This window comes from Seriola dumerili, unplaced genomic scaffold (genome assembly GCF_002260705.1).
Source record: "Seriola dumerili isolate Sdu_G_001 unplaced genomic scaffold, Sdu_1.0 BDQW01001124.1, whole genome shotgun sequence".
NCBI classification, from domain to species: Eukaryota; Metazoa; Chordata; class Actinopteri; order Carangiformes; family Carangidae; genus Seriola; species Seriola dumerili.
The window spans coordinates 2,511,520-2,531,781 of record NW_019175379.1 but is presented as its reverse complement, the minus strand read 5'-3'; the positions used below and the strand labels follow the sequence as shown (position 1 = coordinate 2,531,781).

At 41.0% G+C, this 20,262-nt stretch overlaps 2 protein-coding genes across 3 annotated transcripts; one reads left to right on the top strand and one right to left on the bottom strand.

The window, feature by feature from the left end:
• Positions 1 to 4,132: 4,132 nt before the first annotated feature.
• Positions 4,133 to 13,170, top strand: LOC111237827. Of its 2 annotated transcripts, none has more exons than XM_022767092.1 (17): positions 4,133 to 4,253; positions 5,345 to 5,451; positions 5,575 to 5,714; positions 5,980 to 6,140; positions 6,305 to 6,463; positions 6,572 to 7,022; positions 7,848 to 7,949; positions 8,648 to 8,738; positions 9,165 to 9,388; positions 9,498 to 9,740; positions 9,837 to 9,935; positions 10,153 to 10,346; positions 10,452 to 10,626; positions 10,730 to 10,886; positions 11,020 to 11,173; positions 11,317 to 11,428; positions 11,550 to 13,170. In XM_022767092.1, the coding sequence occupies exons 1-17, from the start codon at positions 4,233 to 4,235 to the stop codon at positions 11,723 to 11,725; spliced, it is 2,766 nt and encodes a 921-aa protein (XP_022622813.1). In that variant the 5' UTR covers positions 4,133 to 4,232; the 3' UTR covers positions 11,726 to 13,170. The 2 variants fall into 2 exon arrangements, with proteins under 2 accessions (XP_022622813.1, XP_022622814.1); XM_022767093.1 differs by lacking the exon at positions 4,133 to 4,253 and adding an exon at positions 4,530 to 4,587.
• A 106-nt stretch (positions 13,171 to 13,276) lies between these two features.
• abcf2 (ATP binding cassette subfamily F member 2) lies at positions 13,277 to 19,079 on the bottom strand. The gene is made up of 15 exons (XM_022767094.1): positions 18,993 to 19,079; positions 18,011 to 18,164; positions 17,580 to 17,792; positions 17,149 to 17,331; positions 16,737 to 16,908; positions 16,270 to 16,365; positions 16,063 to 16,165; positions 15,735 to 15,830; positions 15,259 to 15,378; positions 15,061 to 15,150; positions 14,831 to 14,941; positions 14,682 to 14,744; positions 14,304 to 14,432; positions 14,002 to 14,205; positions 13,277 to 13,882 (listed from the first exon to the last, which is right to left on the bottom strand). Exons 2-15 carry the CDS (start codon positions 18,150 to 18,152, stop codon positions 13,766 to 13,768), a joined length of 1,839 nt encoding a protein of 612 aa, XP_022622815.1. The 5' UTR covers positions 18,153 to 18,164; positions 18,993 to 19,079; the 3' UTR covers positions 13,277 to 13,765.
• Positions 19,080 to 20,262: the final 1,183 nt, after the last annotated feature.

Genomic DNA, 20,262 nt, shown 5'->3' with positions numbered 1-20,262 from the left:
ATTGCAGTGGGCAATGAATGAATGATGAATGAATGAGTTAAGCTGACCACACCCCCAGTCTCCACATTGCCTTGTTGAATGCCTGGTTTAGTTACTGAAGACATGAAATTAAAAAAGAAAAACGACCCACTGAAACTCATCCATGGCCATCACATTTTTTTAATTTATTTTTTTTTTTTTTACACCATAGCTGCTGTCAGGGGGAGGAACCGTTAGCTTGCTAGGGCGACAAACTCCTCCAACATTAACTCAGAGGAGGCTTGAACACCGCTCCGACCACATTTCAACCGCTTTCCCAACTAAATATATTACCTGGTTAACAAGCTGAGAAACAAAGCGAAGACGTCCACCACCACTACCACCACCACCACCACCACCACCACCAGCAGCAGCTTCAGCAACAGCGGATACATTCATGCATGTGTGGCAGTTATAGTGGCTGTCACTGCCGCCTCTCTTCACAGGAAAATAAGTCAACAGCCAAGACCAGTTCACGACCTTCAGAACAACGCCGGTTCAAAGCGAAAACACGTTTTCATAAAGCGAAATCCATATGAGGCTTACGACAACACACAGATTATGGCTTATTTACTCACCGGTGCCTGGTACTCACCTCAAACTCTCTCTGAATGACTTGCTTAACTGGTGTCAGTGCGCTATAATAAAAACGTTTCCATATCCGGGAAGAAAAATTTCAAATTAAAATTCTTCATAGCAAGCTCAATCTATGAGCAGTGATGAAATAGTACTTAGATTTAAGTAATAGTACCAATACCACATTTTCATAATGCTCCAGTACAAGTAAATATCTTGTATTTATAATCATATTTGAGTAAAAGTAGGCTGTTATCAGCAAAATGTACTGAAAGTAGCTATGATACGTAAAAGTAGTCATTTTGCGGTGTCCCGTTATCTGATTCTATCTGACATTATGAGATTGCAAATACTGACGCATCAATGTGTAAGCAGTACAGTCCTGGAGTAAATGTAAATGTAGTAGTAATGTGTGATTACATACTGCTGTAAAAACAAGGATATCATATTAAAGGATGATCTAAAACATACCAAAGCACCATATAACAGCTTAACAAAAATATAGAATTATATGGTTATGGATTTCTTACTTTTATTTTGAAGGTGGCACTAATCGAATTCCGGTGTTACTCTGATAATTTCTGTCACTTTGTCGCCGTGTTCTCCAGACACAAATCGCTGCGCCTGCGTAAATGATGATTCATATTTGTGATGAAGGGCTGGGGGATGGTGTCGTTCCGTTATGATGGTCATGACCATGACCTCATCACACCTCAAACATATTGAGTGCTAATTAAACGTTTTGATTGTCTTTGTCATGACGTTACAGAAGAGGGGCTGGTTTTCATATGCATTAACACCACTGTCGCCAAACAATTAGTCGATGAAACAATTAATCATTGGCAGAAAATTAACCATCGACTATTTTGTTAAACTAAAAGTTGTTTTTAAGTCATTCATCCAGCGGAAATGCAAAACATCCCCTAGTTTTCAGCTTCCCCTAATGTAAGAATTTGCTGCTCTTTCCGTTTAATGTGATTGTAAATTTAATATCTTTTTTGGATACTGGACATTTCACTGTTTTTATAAAGCCTAAATAAATAAACTGGTTCACTGACATTAAAACTAATTTGCAGCTCTTAATCATTATCATCATCATCATCAAGCTGTAAGTTAAATCAGAGAAGGATATTAAAAAAAAACAAAAAAACAATGATTAATATTCTTGTTATGGCTTGTTTATAAAGGTCACACATCAGTAAGGCTGGATTAGCCTATGTCAAGTGTAGTCATTGTTGTTAATATAGCCCAAAATCACAAATCACAAATTTTACTCAAATGGCTTTACAATCTGTGAAATATGTGGCAATGCCTTAGGCCCTGAGGTACCAACCACAGGCATCTGCCTCAGGGCACCAGAGCTACAGGCTTAGTAAATGTCAACTAGTTTTCTGAGCAATATCCTTTGGTGTTAAAGCCTCCAGGTGGGTCCTGCTTTATTAACAGATTTTTAAAATGTCATGAAACCTGTGTGGAAAATGGCTTATATGCTGCATATCTGTAAAGTAATATGTTGAATCAAATTATCACATTATTATAGATTCATATATTATATTTCATATTATCCATGCCCTCTCTAACCCTGTGGTTCCCTTCCTAACCAGTAGTAGTCCTCAAGCTATCCCACTGCTCTGTAGTCAACTGACACTCACCTGCATGCACACCTGTCCCTCAGTTCCCATAATTAGTCACTTAGTATATAAACCAGTCCATTAGCTCCCACTCTTTCCCACATAACAGACTGGCTATTGTGCTTCATAGCCTGATTGATTTTTATCTATACCTGCTTCCTTTTTGAACTCCCCTGCCCTTTCTGATTGCCTGTGTGTTGCCAAGTTTGTATTTCAATAAGTAAAAAGTAAACCTTTTTTGTAGTATTAGAAAAAACTGTACAGACATGTTGACTTATCATAGCAGGAAAGGGAAAGGTAAAACCAATACTTAAGGATGGCTCACTTCCATTAAATCTCCCAGTAACTCATTCCATGTACGATAGCAGAACTCTTGGACTGTTGATGTAAATTACATGCAGTCATTATTAATGTTACTGATTACATCTGTGCTTTCCCTGCTCTGAATGACTGCTGTGAAAAATCAATTTTATATAGCCAATTGCAGTTGGATATATGCATAAAGAGGAAGAGATAAAAAATATATTTTTATCTCATAGGGAATAGTGATTGAGTCCAGAATAATACTGGCCTATCACAGCATGCTGTTAGTCAAATATATTGTTTATCTAGTTGCTCAGAAACTTGTCCTCTTCTTTTGTGAAGCCTACGTGTCACACCCTGTACAGTAGAGGGTTTATGAAGGCCTTATCTCACTTAATGACATCTTTTACCATCATGGTGCCACCTATTATGCTTGCAATGACTATTTTTTGCAGCAGCATTGCAAAATGATTTACCAGATGATTTCAGTAGCAATTTAAAGTATACTGTGATTCAAACACTCAATCTTTAATTTAAAGTAAAAAATTGATTTGTATCTTTCCTCAGTTGCTCATATAGGCTACACTATCCACACAGTTTTACATGTGTATCTACACTGCTGTGCAAAAGTTTAAGTCTCCTTAGATATTTAGGTTCTACCATCAGGGACGCATTTGGTTAGTCCCAAAATAATTCAGCAGCATGGCAACGACCCAAAACATACAGCCAGAGCTATTAAAAAATATCTTCAGCAACAAGAAGAACAAGGAGTCCTGCAACAGATGGTCTGGCCCGATCAGAGCCCTGATTTCAACATCATGGATCAGTCTTGGATCACATGAAGAGACAGAAGACAGAGACAGCCTTCATCCACCGAAGCATTGTGGCAAGCTCTCCAAGATGCTTTGAAGAAGTACCTTGAAAGACTATGTGCATGTGTAAGAGAAATGGTACCAGTTTAAAGGCAAATGGCAGTTACACCAAATATTGATTTGATTTAGTTTTTTTCTGCTAATTGCACAAAGTTTATTCATTTGTACGAAGTTAGAAGTTTTGCATAGTAATGTGGGCTGCCAAAGTTGGTTGGACCAGTTAAGTTTTACCAGTTTTTAGTTTTCTACTTTATCAATGCAAAATGTCACATTAGTATGCACCTGCACAGAGTGACAGTGCCCCCTATTGGTGGCTTACTGCTACTGAAGCCAGAAATTATATCTAATAAATGTAATAATTATCATTTATTTATTAATTTATTTATTTATTTCTCATTTAATCAAAATAATCTGTTTGATGTTTGGAAGGTATCCCGTTAGCTTTCACTCTCACCCTCGGTATAGTCTGTCGGCCAGTATTTAGTGCAAAACTGCGTCCAAATAAACAGTCTCCACAGATTACATGGATATGTTTGGTCATAGATGATTAAGGTTGTTGTTAGGGCAGCGGTTGGAGTTTGGACATGTCAGTCATCAAGAGGCAGACCTGATTTGCACGCCGCTGCCTCAGTGTAGAGAGCCTGGTTTCTCCGCAGTGTTGATAGGCTGGTTCGTTGTTGATATTCTGTCAATCTTCATGTCTAAGGGGGAGAGGTCAGTGTGGCTAGCATAGCAAGCTGCACCGCAGAACCACCCAGGAAGTCAACAAAGTTGCTAATTAACATCAATTTCACTTTGTATTTTTTTTCTACAGTAAAGTTGAAACAACGGTATGAGTTCTGCCGCCCCTCCGGTAAGCTGCAAATTACTAGCCTGACTTTGACAAGACACTGTACTGCATAAAAATATTATCTTGCTAGCTGCTTTAGCTTTAGCCTCGCCATCGTTCTCTCTCAGCTAACTGTTAGCCGTCGTGCTAACGTTGTTTGTTGACAACCCTCACTGTACCAAAGACATGACAACATACCCGGCGTTAGCTGTCGGCTAGCTCGTTATCTTTTCTTTAGTTTAAATTCGCTGACTTCACTGTGAATCAATGCATTAACCCTGACACAGGCTAACCAACTACTGAAAACTTCATGAGTCAACATTAACGTGGAATTGGAGAGTTTAGAGCGAAACTGCAGGTCAGCCCCAGTCATACTTACTGAAGGGCAAACAAAGAGAGATGAGTGTCAAGCTGTAGTCCACACTAAAACACAATTAATGTTATTGGTAGATGATATTCAGTTAAGTCAAGATTAAATGCAACCATAAAATGTGATGTAAAAGTTCTAGTAGACTGCTGGAAAATGGCTATGAAGAACAATATTGATTGGTTACATTTTTCCTGCCATACTTGGTTAAGGCAGAAACAAAACACTACTTACAAAACCCCAAAACAACATCAAGTTAAATAGAATAAATTAAAAGCTGAGAGTGCAATTATAGTGCCCTCTAATGTACTGTACATTAATGGTGTATATTTGTAGATAATGTTATATGTTGTAAAATAAAATGCAGGAATATCCTTGGCTATTAAAAATAGAATTAACTATTCTTAGATACTAAAAATATAAATAACTGGATAATTAATTGATTAAAAGTAAAAAGAGGATAAATGTGTATTTTTAATGCGTCATTGGCAAACAATTGTAAGGTAACAATAAAGACAGATTGATTATCTGTAGTCCTTAGGCTATACTGAAAAATACATTTGAATGTTATTGTAGTTATGAAGATATTCTGAGCCACACAAACTGTACTGCAGTAGCCTTTGTTTCTGCAATCACTGATAAGGGAAAAACAAACCACAACAGAGGTAGTTTGGTCAACCCTTGTTTACATGCCTCTTTGATTTCTTAGATAGCTGCTCAGTGGTCTGTGTTTGATTTTGTTTTGCAGACTATTGGGGAGTTGTTCCTCATCCTCAGCGAGATGGGTTTCACAGAGGAACAGATCCAGGCGGCTGTGCAGGCAGGGCATTTTTCTGTGCAAGAGGCAGCTGAGTGGTGAGTTGACCCAGCATTTTTTCTTAGTTCCATGTGGTTATTACTGTTCATTGATGTTCTTTTCATTTTTAAAAGATAACACCCCTCAGTAAATGTTGTGCCCCTCTCTCCTATGTTTAATAGGCTCTTACAGGGTCAGTATCCACGGCACAGGTTGGTCAAGCAGTCATCACAGCCAGCTGAAACAGCATTTTCTGCTTTCAACCCACCCAAAGAGGCAGCTAGCACTTCAGAGTCACATACATCTCCCACTGAAAGTAGAGGTATGGCACCGAGCAGTTTTGACTCGACAGTATCAAAGTTCTTTGCTTTAGTGCATCAATTAGACCAGATGATGAGTGTGGGTAAGGTATTACTTTGTTGTAATTGTAAAGACTGTTTGTTTTAAGTATAGTAATGTATTTCATAGTTGTAATATCCTATACATATGACTGTGTTATCATATCAATGGGCTGTTGAAAATGACCTAAAGGAATGGATGGTTCAGGATGCAAAATTATCTCATTGGACTGTGTCTGACTTTAACAGCATGCCCCTCATTGATGCTGAGACCGTCACAATCATGCAACCTGTCCCCAGAACCACTGCCAGTCGAGTCACGCATCAAACAAGATAAGAGTGACTTTGAAGAGCAAGAAAGACAACGTGTTGCTCAGGAAGCCAGAGCAGAGAGAAGACAAAAAAAACAGGTCAGCAGTAGTGAAAAAGGACTTCTGGTACCAAACAGTGCTAACTCAGCCAGACTGGCCATTTGTTTGTTATCACATAGCGAACAAAATATTTTAAGCCAAGCGTCTCATTTTTAATCTGAGAAGAGAACATGTTGTCTTATGTGTCTATTTTGTACTGCCAGGAGCGTGAATTGGTGTTAAAGCGGATAGCTGAGGATCGGAGGAGCTTGCAGGAAAAGATCCAGACCAATGCCGTCACAGAGACGTCTTCTCCTGGTGGTCAAGGGCAGAAGGTTGGAGGAAAGATTCAGACAAATGTTGATAACAACTGCATCCTCATGGTGAGTCTATGAAGAGCCTATCTTTTTTCAGATTATGTGTGTGAAAATTATAAAGCAGAAAATTACATAAATGCTGTTTAAAACTCATGTTTTTGTTTTTTGCTGCAGATTCGGCTGCCATCCGGTGAGTCAATGCGTGAACGCTTCCCAGCTGATGCCCCTCTGCGAAGCGTTGTGGAGCACATCACCGGACGCCACCCCTCCCTGCCCTCCTTTTCTCTCCTCCAGGGTTTCCCTCGGAAACGCTTTGGGGAGGCGGAGCTTGCTTGCTCACTGCGCTCTCTTGGCCTCACACCCAACGCTGCACTGTGTATTCAGACCACTCCTCCAGAAACACCGCAGGATCCACCGAGTCCCGCTGATTCACCATTAGCGGGACAGAATGAGCCATCTCCATGTGTTGTGCCTCCTCAGCCTCAGATCCCTGTCCTGGAGGGGGCAGAAGAGCAGAACCTCGTTCTACCCCCTCCACTACCCAACCAACTGTGGGAAGAGGCAGTGAACTACGCAGGGATCCCAGGAGTTGGTCCGTCACTGTCTGGGCCGTCTCACTTCTGGGGTAAGTATTACCTAGTCATGTATGAAAAAAATGAAAAATAAATAAAACAAAAAACTAGAATTACCACTTCATGGTTGTATGCCTCCACCAACCAGTCAAGTAGTATATGTTAAATTGTGTTATAAGTAGCACGTGTTTTGTGAGGTCACAGTGACCTATTTTTCATTTTAATTAAATCCTAATTATCACTTGTCATAGAAACATGGGAGTTTCCCAGACAATGTAATTATTCTATAGGTTAAAGTTATAACAACCATTTTAGTTATTTTAACTTTATTCCTGAGAAAATGTTTTGTGCATCAATTTGGTAGGTGTCTCTAAAATACTACAATACCCATGAGCCTCTGCCACCAGTTTTGAAAGTGATTTAATTAAAGCTGCAGATTGTGTTTTCAGTTTTCTCATGAGTACAAACTTTGGCTTGTGCTTGCCATTGGCAGTGCACTTCAAATTTTAAGATTAGTGAGTGCATGTTTTTTTTTTTTGCTGAAATGCACGTTGGGAGTTGTAGTTAACTTCTCAACCTACATTTTTATGCACACAGGCATGTACCTTTGACTTGAAGAAAACATATTTTCTTAGGCTGTTGGTCATCTTTTGTACCGGTGACTCAACTGGGGGAATTTATTTTCTGTGACTATGAGTCACCTAACATTACTTAAGGACACAATGACTCACATTGTTACTTCCTGAACATTACAGTTCTTCCCAGTTTGCAACTATTGTGTATGTTCAATTAGTTTAACAAACCACAACATTGAATATTATTTACACATTATATAAATAGCTGTTCAGTCACGAGATGACATTTCTGGTGCTCACCAGGGCGAGGCCAGAGGTTGGTTCCTGGTAATGTCGAGGACGCTGCTGGCATAGAGATTGATGAAGAACAAGAGGGAGAGGAAGGACCACCTCACATGCTTAACGGTACTGCTCCCTTTGTCTTACAGACACTTCATCCCTCCCTTGACCTACATTTTGCTTTCTTTCCCCCCTTTCCCTCCCCTCCTCCTGTTTCCACATGGCTCTACTTTTTCATCCACGTAGAACTTTTTGTTCTCTCAAGTCAGAAACAGATGATCCTGGCCCCTGACTTTCATCCAGTTTTATACTGTACATTGCTTAAGTGTACAGAACCTTAGACCCACTGCCCTAGTAATGTGTGTTATATGAAAGAAAGATTAGGATTAGGAAATGTAGGTGAATGCCCCTTTTTGTCAAACATACAGTACAACAGGGTCAAAACTGCTGAGCCCCACCAGTGAGAAAGTTTGAGTTCCCAAAGTGCTTACAGCCAGCCAGCCAATCAAATTCAGTCTTTCAGACCACGTGGTTGTGATATAGTTTTCCAAATGTGTGCCAGGCCAAAGAGTGAAAGTAGTTGATTCACAGTTGAAGCTAGTCATAGGAGAATCAAAGATCCAGAACAGAAGATGCTTATCAGAGGTGTGGGATTTTCACTGTAAAGACAGTAGAAGTAAAAATGATTTGAGATATTTTATACCAACAGGCCTGTGACTTTTATAAACTTTATGGGCTGGTTTTAATGTCAGTGACTGTTTTGACTTTTACCTTGTTCATGTTCCTTGTGGATTACAGTTGTCACTTGTGTGTAATTTTCACAGGAATGCCAAGGTTGCCTTTCTTTCCAGAGAACAGGATTCGAGGAGGATTTGAGCCCAGGCATCACTGGCCAGAGCAAGGCAATCGTCTCAGGTGGGTGTCTAGGCAGAATGACACTAATGTAATGTAATTGTAATGCACTTTAGGTGATACTACATTACATACATTACAGTAAAAAAGCATTCAAGGACATTTTTCAGTGCGTTGCAGCTAATTGTAACAAACCATTCTGAAAGTGCTACCGGACCAGGGGTATAATAAAGCTCACAATGACGTAAGGGCTGATGCTTAGCAAGTCTGTATCTTGTTCACCATCTTACTTTAGTGTGTTAAATTGGTCATATTTGATCAATTACAGCTGAGGCTGATGGGAATGACATTAGTTTTGCAGGTTTCAAGTGCAGTGTGCGTAGCTATAGTCAGATAATTCGACCGTGAAATATTTTATATGGGCATTGAAATGCAGTATGCATGTGAAAGACAGTTGTGTGTGTGTGTGTGTGTGTTTGTGTGTTTCAGGGAGGCTCCAGCAGAGGACCCAGCAGAGCCTGAGGATGCAGGAGGTCGTGTGGCGCCCGTAGCTGCCGGTCTGGCTGCAGTGGAGCGTCTTCAAAGAGCTGCACAGCAAGAAGACCCCCGTGCCTCCCAGGGACAGCCATCACCACCTAAAAGACCCTTCAGGACACCCAGCGTGCCATCCCTATGTGCCTTGGCTACCCGCGCAACTGTGCACCTCATGACTGGTGAGAAACCAGATAGAGTATCCAGTTGTAAGACTCACTGATTTTACAGAAAATGTGTCTCGTTGCTTTTGTTTACTCACTGTGGTCATTCTTGGCTCTACTCTCTCAGCTCCCAGTATGCAGTACAGCAGCAGTCTCGCATGCCTGACCCCGGAGCTAGCAGAGCTTCTGCTCAACCACATGTCCCGTGAAAGACTCCTTCGTCCACGCACCCTGGAGCTCTTCTTCGGCTGCCCATTGCAGAAGTTTGTACTTAACTGCTACCCTTACTCCACCAATGAGCTCCTGCGGCAGTTAAGGGCCTTTACAGCGCTGAAGCATCTGAGTCTCGTCAACTCACCTCTCATCACTGGTATAAAGTTTTATCCTAGGATGTAGTTTGTATAGTCTATAGTTTGGTCAGTGTCTGTGCTACTTCACATTAATCTCCTGAACTTGTTCCGTCTAGACTCTGGTCTGTCAATCCTGTCCAGTCTGGTCAAACTCCAGTACCTCAACCTTGCTTCCTGCAGCAAACTGACTGACTCCTGTCTGCAGCACATCAGAGGTTAGGCTTTCTACCAGTCTTGTGAACAAGGCTCAGACTGTTATTGTAGGAGGATAACATATTGTGTAACACCACTTCACCAGCAACTACAATTACGTGCAAGAATGCCAGATCTCAACATAATCTGCTCTGTCTTAAGTACTTGTATTTAGTGTTAAATGGGGTTTTGCCTTTATGATTTTCCCACGTATCAAAGTATTTCTCCTTTGTCTTCAAGGTTTGAAGAGTCTGTGTTTCCTGTCCCTGGACCAGACTAAAGTGACCGATGCTGGGATGGTGTTATACCTCCAGTCAGCTCCGTCATGCCTCTCTCAGCTCAGCCTGAACCAGACAGCAGTGACAGAAGCTACGTTGGTAGTCCTTCCCACCTGTGTGTCACAGCTGCGACTTCTCAGCATCAAGCAGACTAAAGTACTGCAGCTCTACTGGCACAGGCCATGCCAGCACTATGCATGTGTCTATCAGTGAACTGTGCTCTCATTTTCCTGTCTTGGTGTGTCTTACTTTTATTTGTAGGTTGAGGATGTCTCAGCTTTGGCAGAGCTCCCCAGCCTGCAGACTCTCAACCTTGACGGGACAGGTGTGACAGAGGTGTCACTGAAGCACCTCGCCACCCTCCCTGCCCTGTCTTCCCTCAGTTTGGCGGGAATTCCTGTTGCTGATGGCAATCACGCCCTGCAGATCATCTCAGGTCTGTAACGGAAAGGAACATTCAAAACATGAACAAAGTGAAATAAAATGGTCCAAGTCTGTGTTAAATCAAAATCTGAGCGGGGTCTCTACTTTACCTCCAGGTCTTAAGCTGACTCACCTCACCCTCCCTGGACGCCACTCTGTGAAAGACAGCGGGTTGTCGTACCTCTCTGATCTGTCTCTGCTCTCAGAGCTGGACTTGACAGACTACACACAAGTCACAGACCAAGGAGTCAAACAGCTCTCCAACATGACCAGGTCATTCCCATACTTTATAACTAGTATACTGTGCTGCACAATACTTTTCTACCTTACACATTACAGCCAAGCAGTTGTTTGAGTACGATTACAACACAGATGTTGACAAGAATATTGTGTATATTCTGTGTAGATTGAAGAAGCTGTCACTCAGTAACACTCAGGTGACAGATGCAGGGCTTCCCTCTCTGCGCGGCCTGCAGGAGCTGCAGGAGCTGTGTTTGGACCGAACAGCGGTCACTAGCCGAGGAGTGGCTGAGCTCATCGTCTGTCTGCCGCACCTTCAGGTGACTTCACTGCTGGAATCTGTCTGTTTGATCGAGCATTGGGCTTAATTTTAACCCTCTGTGATGATATCTATGGGTTAAATTAGAATACATCACATTTAACACTGCTATTGTGCTGATGTTTGTTTTTCTGTGTTGTTTAGGTGTTGGGGCTGGCCAGCACTCAGGTGGGAGACACAGTAGTGAGGAGGGGTCTGATCCGTTGCAATCAGCTTGTTAAACTTAATCTCAGCCGCACACGGATCACAGACAACGGTAAGGTCACATACTTGAGCCCACTGGCCTTTTCTTTATCTGGCTCATGCTCAACAGACGCATGTAATTTTTTGCTTACTCGGACAAATATCAATGTATGTTTATTTTTTTTTCTCCTCAGGTCTGAAGTTTCTCAAACACATACGTCTGGCTCAGGTGAACCTGGACGGCACCGGTGTCAGTCTGATGGGTATCGCAAGCCTCCTCTCTCTCACCAACATCAGCAGCATTCGCGCCAGCAACACTCGCGCCATACCCCCTGATGAGGTGTCCGATGAGGAGTGGGAAGCCCAGTGAGCATCGATACCTTCGGTTGGTCCACACGTTATTGTACCTGAGCACGTCTCTGACTGCTGCTGTCCTCTTTTAGCCCCTGGAACATGCTGCCACCAGGATCGCCTGTAAACAGCATGACCGAAACACTCCTTCAACTTGCACTGTTTCGACTGCAGCTAGTGCCACTAATCCGTCAATCACGCACGCTAAGTTGAAACCTTAAACGAGAGCCTTGTGTTTAACAGTTAGGCCATTTAACGTTTACATATATAGAATAAATCAGTATTTACTCGCGTACACTGCAGCCCTTTTGTCTCTGGAAAAAGTCCAACTGACAAACTTTATGGCTTTAAAGCTTTATGTGCAGCCTTATAGGTTGGAGATAACTTTCTCCTGGTTAGCACTTGTTTTGCTGACTGGCAGAAATCTACTTCATGTTGAAAATGTAACATATAACACAGCATGTATTTTCAGACTGTAATAACTACTAGACTGATTTGTCTAAAAATGAAATGACAGCCTAATTAACAAATTGTAAATTCAACCAAATATGGTTGTTGATGTTTTGGAGGAATGAGTAGACAGATGTCTTCCAATCATCATGTTGCCAGTTGGTATTGGAACTAACTTTGAAATTGGAGCTATGTTCAGTTCATTTTGGATTTACCAGAATTAATTACCAGCTGGGAAAACAACCTGATGGTAATTACAATTAGGTCCAATGTTTTGCTTTTCTTTGTTAGACTGAATATTTGATAGTGTTGTACATGCAACAAACACTATTAGAGGTCCACTGATGTCATCTGTCCAACATGATAACTAGTACCAATGCTTTGGTTTTGAAGCCCATACCTATATCAATGTTTGAGAAAGTACAAAACTTTAATATCGGTATTGGGCGAAATTTAGTTGGCAGCCCACTGATAATAAAAATCTTAATGTTCAGTTAAACACCGGAACAAATAAGCTCTGATGGAGAAAGGCAAAAGCTGCCAGATGATGTTAGATTATGAGTGGCTTTAGATTCACCAAAAAGTTTTGGATGTGTTTGCCGTTGACTGCATTAACGCTCAAAACATTTCCATTCCAGTTTTACCTGAATACAGCTTTTGTAAGGGTGGCAGACTTCAGAATTAGTCTTTTACTTTTGGGAATCACACCAGTATGGATATCAGTTTTCAGAAAGGAATTCAATTTGTTTTAACTGCATCCTGGAGATGCATTGGCCTCAGTTGATGTGTTTTGTAAATGGCTTTCAGATTACCTTTTATTAATGTTAGTTTGCCAAGAAATACCAATATTTTTTTGGACAGCCTAGCCATTTTCAGTTACCTGGAAAAATGGGTGAGCAGCATACAGTGTAGTGTAGTGTAGTGACTAATGAGAGGATCTATGCAGCCATGGGGCTCACAAGTCAGAATCCAAAGCAACTTCTTATCACTTCAAGTTTTGTCCTCTTGTTTACAGAGATGTATAATAGTTTATTTTCCCTAAAAGCTTTTGATTTGTGGATACAAGCACTGTATTCATTGAGTGATAAATGAATAATAAAGTCTTCTCAATCTAAATATGCTGTTTTTATGTTCTGTTTATTCAGACAAACCTTTATTGCATTACATTGTTAAATAAGGCAGAACTGCTTTTACACAGACAAAAAAAAGTCAACTTTTAAATATCATAAAATATGACCTAAAAGCTGCTGCATACATGTTGGGATAAAACAGAACGTTTGGAAAAAATAAAATGTTTCTATGAAGACAGCACAATGGAATGCATTCCAAAATGCACTGAGATGCTTCAGGTGAATCAGCCAATCAGAGTGCAGCCTGAGGTGAAGGGAGAGGAGGGGTTGGGTCAGGTTCAGTACGGTGTAGCACTGTCAAACCAAGATGGAAATACAGTACAACATGTACAAGAGACGTGTCCAATAAGATGCATAAGAGATTGTTTCAGTTCTTGTTGGGACATTTCCTGCAATGCAAACCCTGCTCTTCCCTTCAGGTGCTTGCAGGTCAAATACATGATGCAAGATAAAGGAGTGGCTCAGAGTGTGATGATGCTTTAGATGTCATGCGCTTGCTTTTCGATCTTTGATTTCAAGTGCTCCTTATACGCTAGGATGTCCCTATTCCACTTTGTGATGGTTTGACTCTCACACACCCAGATCTCCTGAGCCACCTGGAGGAAAGAAGATGAAGATTATAATGGTGCCTGCTACAGCTGGTTCACTGAAAACCATTCTTTACAGCCGCTTCTAACCAAATATTCAAATGAATTCATCAAAAGATAATGCGTACCTGTTGAATTAGCCTGAAGTCGTGGCTAACTAGCATCATGCCGCCGTCAAACTCGTTGACTGCTTCTGCTAATGCGTCAATGGTCTCGATATCCAGGTGATTGGTGGGCTCATCAAGGAACAACATGTGAGGGTTCTGCCAGGCCAGCCAGGCAAAACACACCCGGCACTTCTGACCATCTGACAGGTTCCTGATTGGACTGACCTTTCACAAACATTTCAGATGTCAAGTTAGAGACTGTTGCAGACAGACAATATAAATAAATTTCACTTTTTGTATCCTCTCGAATATCTGATTCCAACCTGCTGTTTTCCTGTCAGGCCGTAGCGACCAATGATCTTCCTCATCTCCTCCTTTTCTTTGATCTCAGGGAAACACTTCATCATGTACTCCAGAGGAGACAGGTCCAGCTCCAGCTGCTCTGTCAGATGCTGTAACATAGCACATACATAGACATTTAATTTTACCACACAAGCTACTTCACAAGAGAGGTCTGTCCAAGGCCTAGCGTACCCTGATTCAGATTAAACTTTAATGTACTGTAATGTTCTGGTCTACAGGGTAATGCTTGTGGGAGTTTTGTTTTTTTTCCTTTTTTTGTTTGTTTTTCTTAAAACAAAACAAAGGAGGGTTAAAAAAAAGAAGAAAAAAAAAGTCATAACAAGGACAGTTTTTTTTACCTGATGATATCTGCCAATCTTGACGTGAGAATGTTTGCGGATCATGCCGTCGGTGGGCAGGAGCTACAAAGAGAAAAATATCAAACTTTAATATTCTGAAAAACATCTGCCAGTTGCTGCAGGACACTGGGGAACTGGACTGTACCAACCTCTCCCATGAGCAGCTTCAGCAGTGTGGACTTCCCTGCTCCATTGGGTCCCACCAGAGCCACTCGTGTATCCAAGTCAATACCAAACTCCAGGTCTTTGTATATATGTGGCTACAGGAAACATGAACAGATGAGTGAGACTGAGAAATCCATCCATCCATCCATCCATACATCCATCCATACATCCGTGAACAAAGCTCTGTCCATGTTGCAATATTAACTAGACTCACTGTGTTGTCACTGTACTTGAAGCTCACATTCTGAACCATGATAACAGGAGGAGGAATCTTCCCACAGGGAGGAAAATAAAATGACAGAGTCTGTGGGAGACAGGGGGAAGTATTAGTATCATTAAAGTGCCCCGCCCAGTGTTTCAGTTTCCAAAACCACTTTTACAAGCCTATCATTAACGTAATACATTACAGTACCTTGTCATTCACAACTCGTTCAGTCAAGCCTGATGCCACCATCTTCTGCAGTGTCTTCTCTTTGCTCTGTGCCTGTCGTGCCAGTTTGGCAGAGCCGTGACCAAACCTGGCTATGTAATTCTGGAGGAGAGGGATGTAAACAGAATAATGTCTTAATTTGTAAACAACAGCGTCATGATTGTTTGTAGAAACTTTAGAGCATGTGACTGCTTAGAACACAAAAGGAAACACTTTTAGGCTTTTTCCAAAGGAAATTGTTAGTTAGTAGATTTTAACACATGATCATTTTTATTAGCAAATAACCCCCTAAACATTCCCCACATTAATGGCCTCTGTTGTGTGAAATAGCAACTCTGCATTGTTGGCGTTCTGATGATTCATGTTATATATATTTTTTATTTTAAATGTATTAATTACATTATGACTCCCCACTACTTGCAGTGAAAACATTCCACCACATGGTGTCCCTCACTTACTTTCATGTGTGCTATCTGGTCCTGTTCCCAGTTGAAGCGCTTCATCTGGTTCTCTTCCAGCTCCTCCCTGGTCTTCACATACTGGTCATAGTTACCCTTAAAATAAAAATAGATTTGCATGGTCATCCAACAGGCGGTCACGCTGACACATCATTAGTAAAAGCCAACCCCCAGTTTCCTTATTTAGCTTGATGAGATCACAGATGGCAGAAACCATTCAAGATACTTCTAAGACCTTCCAAGGGATGCTCAGACGGATTTCCCTTCTGACTGTGCTTCTTAATTTTGCTTTACAACACCAGCAGTGGTTACAGCCAAATATTCTTACCGTGTAGTATTTCAGTTTTCTCTGATGTAGGTGGATGATGTTGGTGCACACACCATTCAGGAAGTCTTGAGAGTGTGAGATGAGCACAAGGATTCGCTTGAACCTGACAAGAATCATCAGGTTGATTAATGCCCTTCTCCATGCATACGTTATATATGTACATAACTGTTTGGACTATTTAAACAATGAAGTAGGGGGTGAACTTACGACTTGAGCTCCTCTTCCAACCACACACAAGCATCCAGGTCCAAGTGGTTAGTGGGCTCATCCAGCAACAGCATAAAGGGCTTGATGAACAGGGCTCTGTAAAAATAATTCATACTTTAAAAGTTGAATTTACAGAAAACTCAGCATTGTGAAATCTTCTTTCTGTATATGTAAAAACACCATTATTTCATGTTCTTATCTTGTGTTTCTACAGCTTACTAAAATTAATTAGACAAATATGTCCAAATATTGGCTACTCCTTTTCCATAGGTGTTACTTTTTATGAGTAAGCTTCTACAGTTTCACTTAGAAAAAGTCTTAATTTGACAGAAAAACATGAACATTCTGACCTAGATGAAGTTGGTACAAGAAAAAGCCCTGTTCTAAGCACATTTAGCTGCACTTGGCACAAAGTAGCTTATACACAATGTCACTGAATGGTGTAATACTAAGCCCTTTGTCTTTACCTGGCCAGAGCAACACGCATCCTCCATCCTCCACTGAAGTCCTTCAGTTTCTTCTGCTGCATAGCGGTGCTGAAACCCAAACCGTGGAGGATCCGTGAGGCTCGCATCTCTGCCTTGTCTGCATCCAGCTCCTCAAGACGCTCATACAGTTCCATCAGCTTCTCACACTCAGCTAGGAAGGAAAGGGAGACACGTTTACCATTAATATCAATAACTACAGTAACATAAGTACATGTAAGATAGTTTTCCATGGCAGTTGAACTTATTTTTAATAGTAAAAAAGTAAAATAAATATTAAGTAAATATTTTTTCTTTGTTGCATGTCTGTTTGCTTAGGTCAGCTATACTTAAACTTAGGTCTGTGTTTCCCCTCTGTGGAACATTATTGCATGGTATATCACATGTAACTCACAGTCCTCATGGGCAAGTCTCTCTGCCTCCTTCTCCAGCATAATCCTCTGTTCATCAACCTCCATAACACACATCAGAGCTGTCTTGTCGCTGGGGGCCATCTCCCGGGTCAAGTGGTAAATATCTATGTGCTCTGGAATGGGAATCTCACGATGCCCGATGGCTGACAGCAGCATGGATTTTCCTGTAAAATCAAAATAATATTACAATTACTTTTTGTGGTCTGTGACATAAAAAAAAAATAAAAAATCCAACTTCTACTTTAGGGAACTGCTAAAGATGAGCAGTGCATGACATCTTGAAGCAAATGTGGTGGAATGGTGAAGATAAGTGTAAAGGTTCCTGCATGTAAGGGAAGACTGCACAGCCTTCTCAGTACCTACTATGCATCTATGAATGGAGATACCATTGACTAGACCAGCAACCAGTTACCTGTGCCATTAAGTCCGATGAGGCCATAGCGTCTGCCTGAGTTGAGCTCCAGACTGGTGTCCGCTAGCAGCTCTTGTCCATGGAAGGTGAGTGACAGGCTGCTAATGTGGACATCAGTGCTGTTGGGGTGTGAAGCGAGAACACCTGTCACGGCCCGTGCCTCCGTCTTCCGCAGCTCGAACTCATCCAGTTCCTTAGTCAAACTGGCAATACCTGTAAAACCAAAACATTGTTCACCATTTCTGCACACTTGTCAATTTAGATATGAACTTATGGACAGAATGACAGGTTCAAGTGTGGTGTAATGTCAATTTCTAACTCATAAAAAGTATTTGTGTTATGCCACTGCCAGAGTTTATCTCAGGAATGACAGTTCACCACAACCAAACCTATAATGGTCATATTTATTCAAAGATCAGTCCTCCTCTCACCATTGCTCTCTGCTCCATTACGCTGGGTCTCTGGTTGTTGTTCACCCTCCTCATTTACCTCATCAGGTTTCTTGGTACGCTGACGGGCTTTGGCAGCCTCCTTCTTCTTTGCTGCCTTCTTCTTGGCCAAGTCGGATGGCATGGTTGTGCAAAGCTATTTAGAAGTTAGAAGTTAGAAGTAAAAAGGGAAGAAAAGACAAATATGGATCAACCATTTTACTCTCTTAATATTATCATACTATGTCATGAAATATATTACTGTACCCAAATTCTCAGTTGCTCAAGGATTTTGCAGTTTTGAATTTACTTTCATTTCATTTAATCAATATGAATGTATAACTAAATGACCAATCGCTTACATAAAGTGGCGTTAGGAGAAGAAAACAAGCAGCGTCAAAAATGTGCCTGTGTCAATTTACAGCTGATTTTAGGTAAGGACTTACGTTATTAGAAAAGGCCTAACACGGTCAACGGTACAGCCTGTGGCGCTCTGACGATGGTGGTGGTAATGCTAATCAAGACCGCATTTCACTTCCTTTCAGTCCCACCTGCTTGCACGTTGGGCTCTTCCCATTATACAGCCTGGTAGACCAACTGTTAGCAGCTAACGGTAGCTGATGCCGCTAACGTTAACGGTAAATTGTCACTTAAAAGTGATTACACGATTACGACACTCAGACAATAAGGTCGCTGAACTGAGCAAAACTGTCACACGTGAGAGGCAATTCATATTAATTTGGACAAACTGCCCGTTAACCGCGTTAGCCTCCTAGCTAAGCTAACAACGACAGCTAACTACAATTAACAGGCCTGAGCCGCTAAAGCTAACTTAACGCAAGGCCCAACTAGCTACGCCAAGCTCTGAAGGCAGGTAATTCAGCGGGTAATTAATGTTTTTCAAGCCCACATGTCTTTACGCAGTAACCTGATAGTATTATCAATTTGAGTCGTTGTTGTCAGTCGTCATTAATTTCTCGTTTACCTGGATAATGAGTTACTGGTCTCCGGAGCACACCGACGTCTCGTGTCCACTTTTCGCCGGGTGGATGTAGCCGCTCGCCAAACCGCCAGACGGACCATATATGGCCAAAGAGGGCGGTGAGAATACATGAGCCCTCCCCTTCTCGTGGGACTGCAGTAAAATGTCTATTTTCTCCCATATTAGTAAAGTTTAATTCATAAATGGGTAAAATAGTGTGATAATGTTTTTTGTCAGTTAATAAGCCTGACAATGAAATGGAAGACAGTGGTGTGATGGATAGGGTAGGCTGTCATCTTACCTCAGTGATAAGGTTTCTAAATGCACCTTTTTCACGTCACGATAAACATGGCTGGGGTTTACTACGTATCATTTTGGTTTACAAACTTGATCAATCTCAAATTTATTAGAAATTTACGCTACTAAAGTAAAATAACATATACTTTATCATCTCCCAGCTTGAAATTTGTCTTACGCACGAGTGCTGCACACAGATGCATAAAAGGTGCATGCAAAATAATACAATATAGGTACATCATGTTCACGAAACAGAACACATAATTGTCCCTCTGGAATATTCCTAAATTATAGAACATGCTGATCAGTAAAGTGGTTGAGCATATTAAAAACATTAAGACAATGAGAGATGAAAACCAGATGTGCAAAGGAGGCAATGTCTATAAATTAAATTAGATAACCAAATTAAATTTAAAAAATTTAGTATTGCACTCACTATCAGTTAGTATGACATACAACATACAACTCTGAAATGATTAATAAAAAGTTACACATGTTCAACAGTCCTATAACGAAAAGAAAGAGAGGTTAATTTATACAGAGGCTTAAGTCCAAGATCTCCCTGACATTTTGGGCCCTTGAGCCTGTGCCAGGCCCAATCAGTAATCTATCCGTGTCTATCTTGTGGCCCTGGTTTTGTAGAGGTAAATCATGATAAAATCTAGTATTAAGACCTTAATTATTTTAATTTATATTGTACTCATTTGTTGTAAAGTGTTTTTATCATTTCTAAATTGCTTTAGTTTTTTCTGCATCACGTTATTTAGTTTACAACAAACATCGGGCAAGGTGCTATTATTCCATCACAAGAGGCTGCAACTTTCTTTCTCGCAACTCTATTAAATGACTGATAGATTGTTGAAATGCTCATCAGGATTCCCTGAAGCCCCAGTTAGCTTTTTCAAATAATATATAGATACAGGCCTACACATACATCAGCAGCATACACGTTCCTATAAATGTGTTATTATCTATT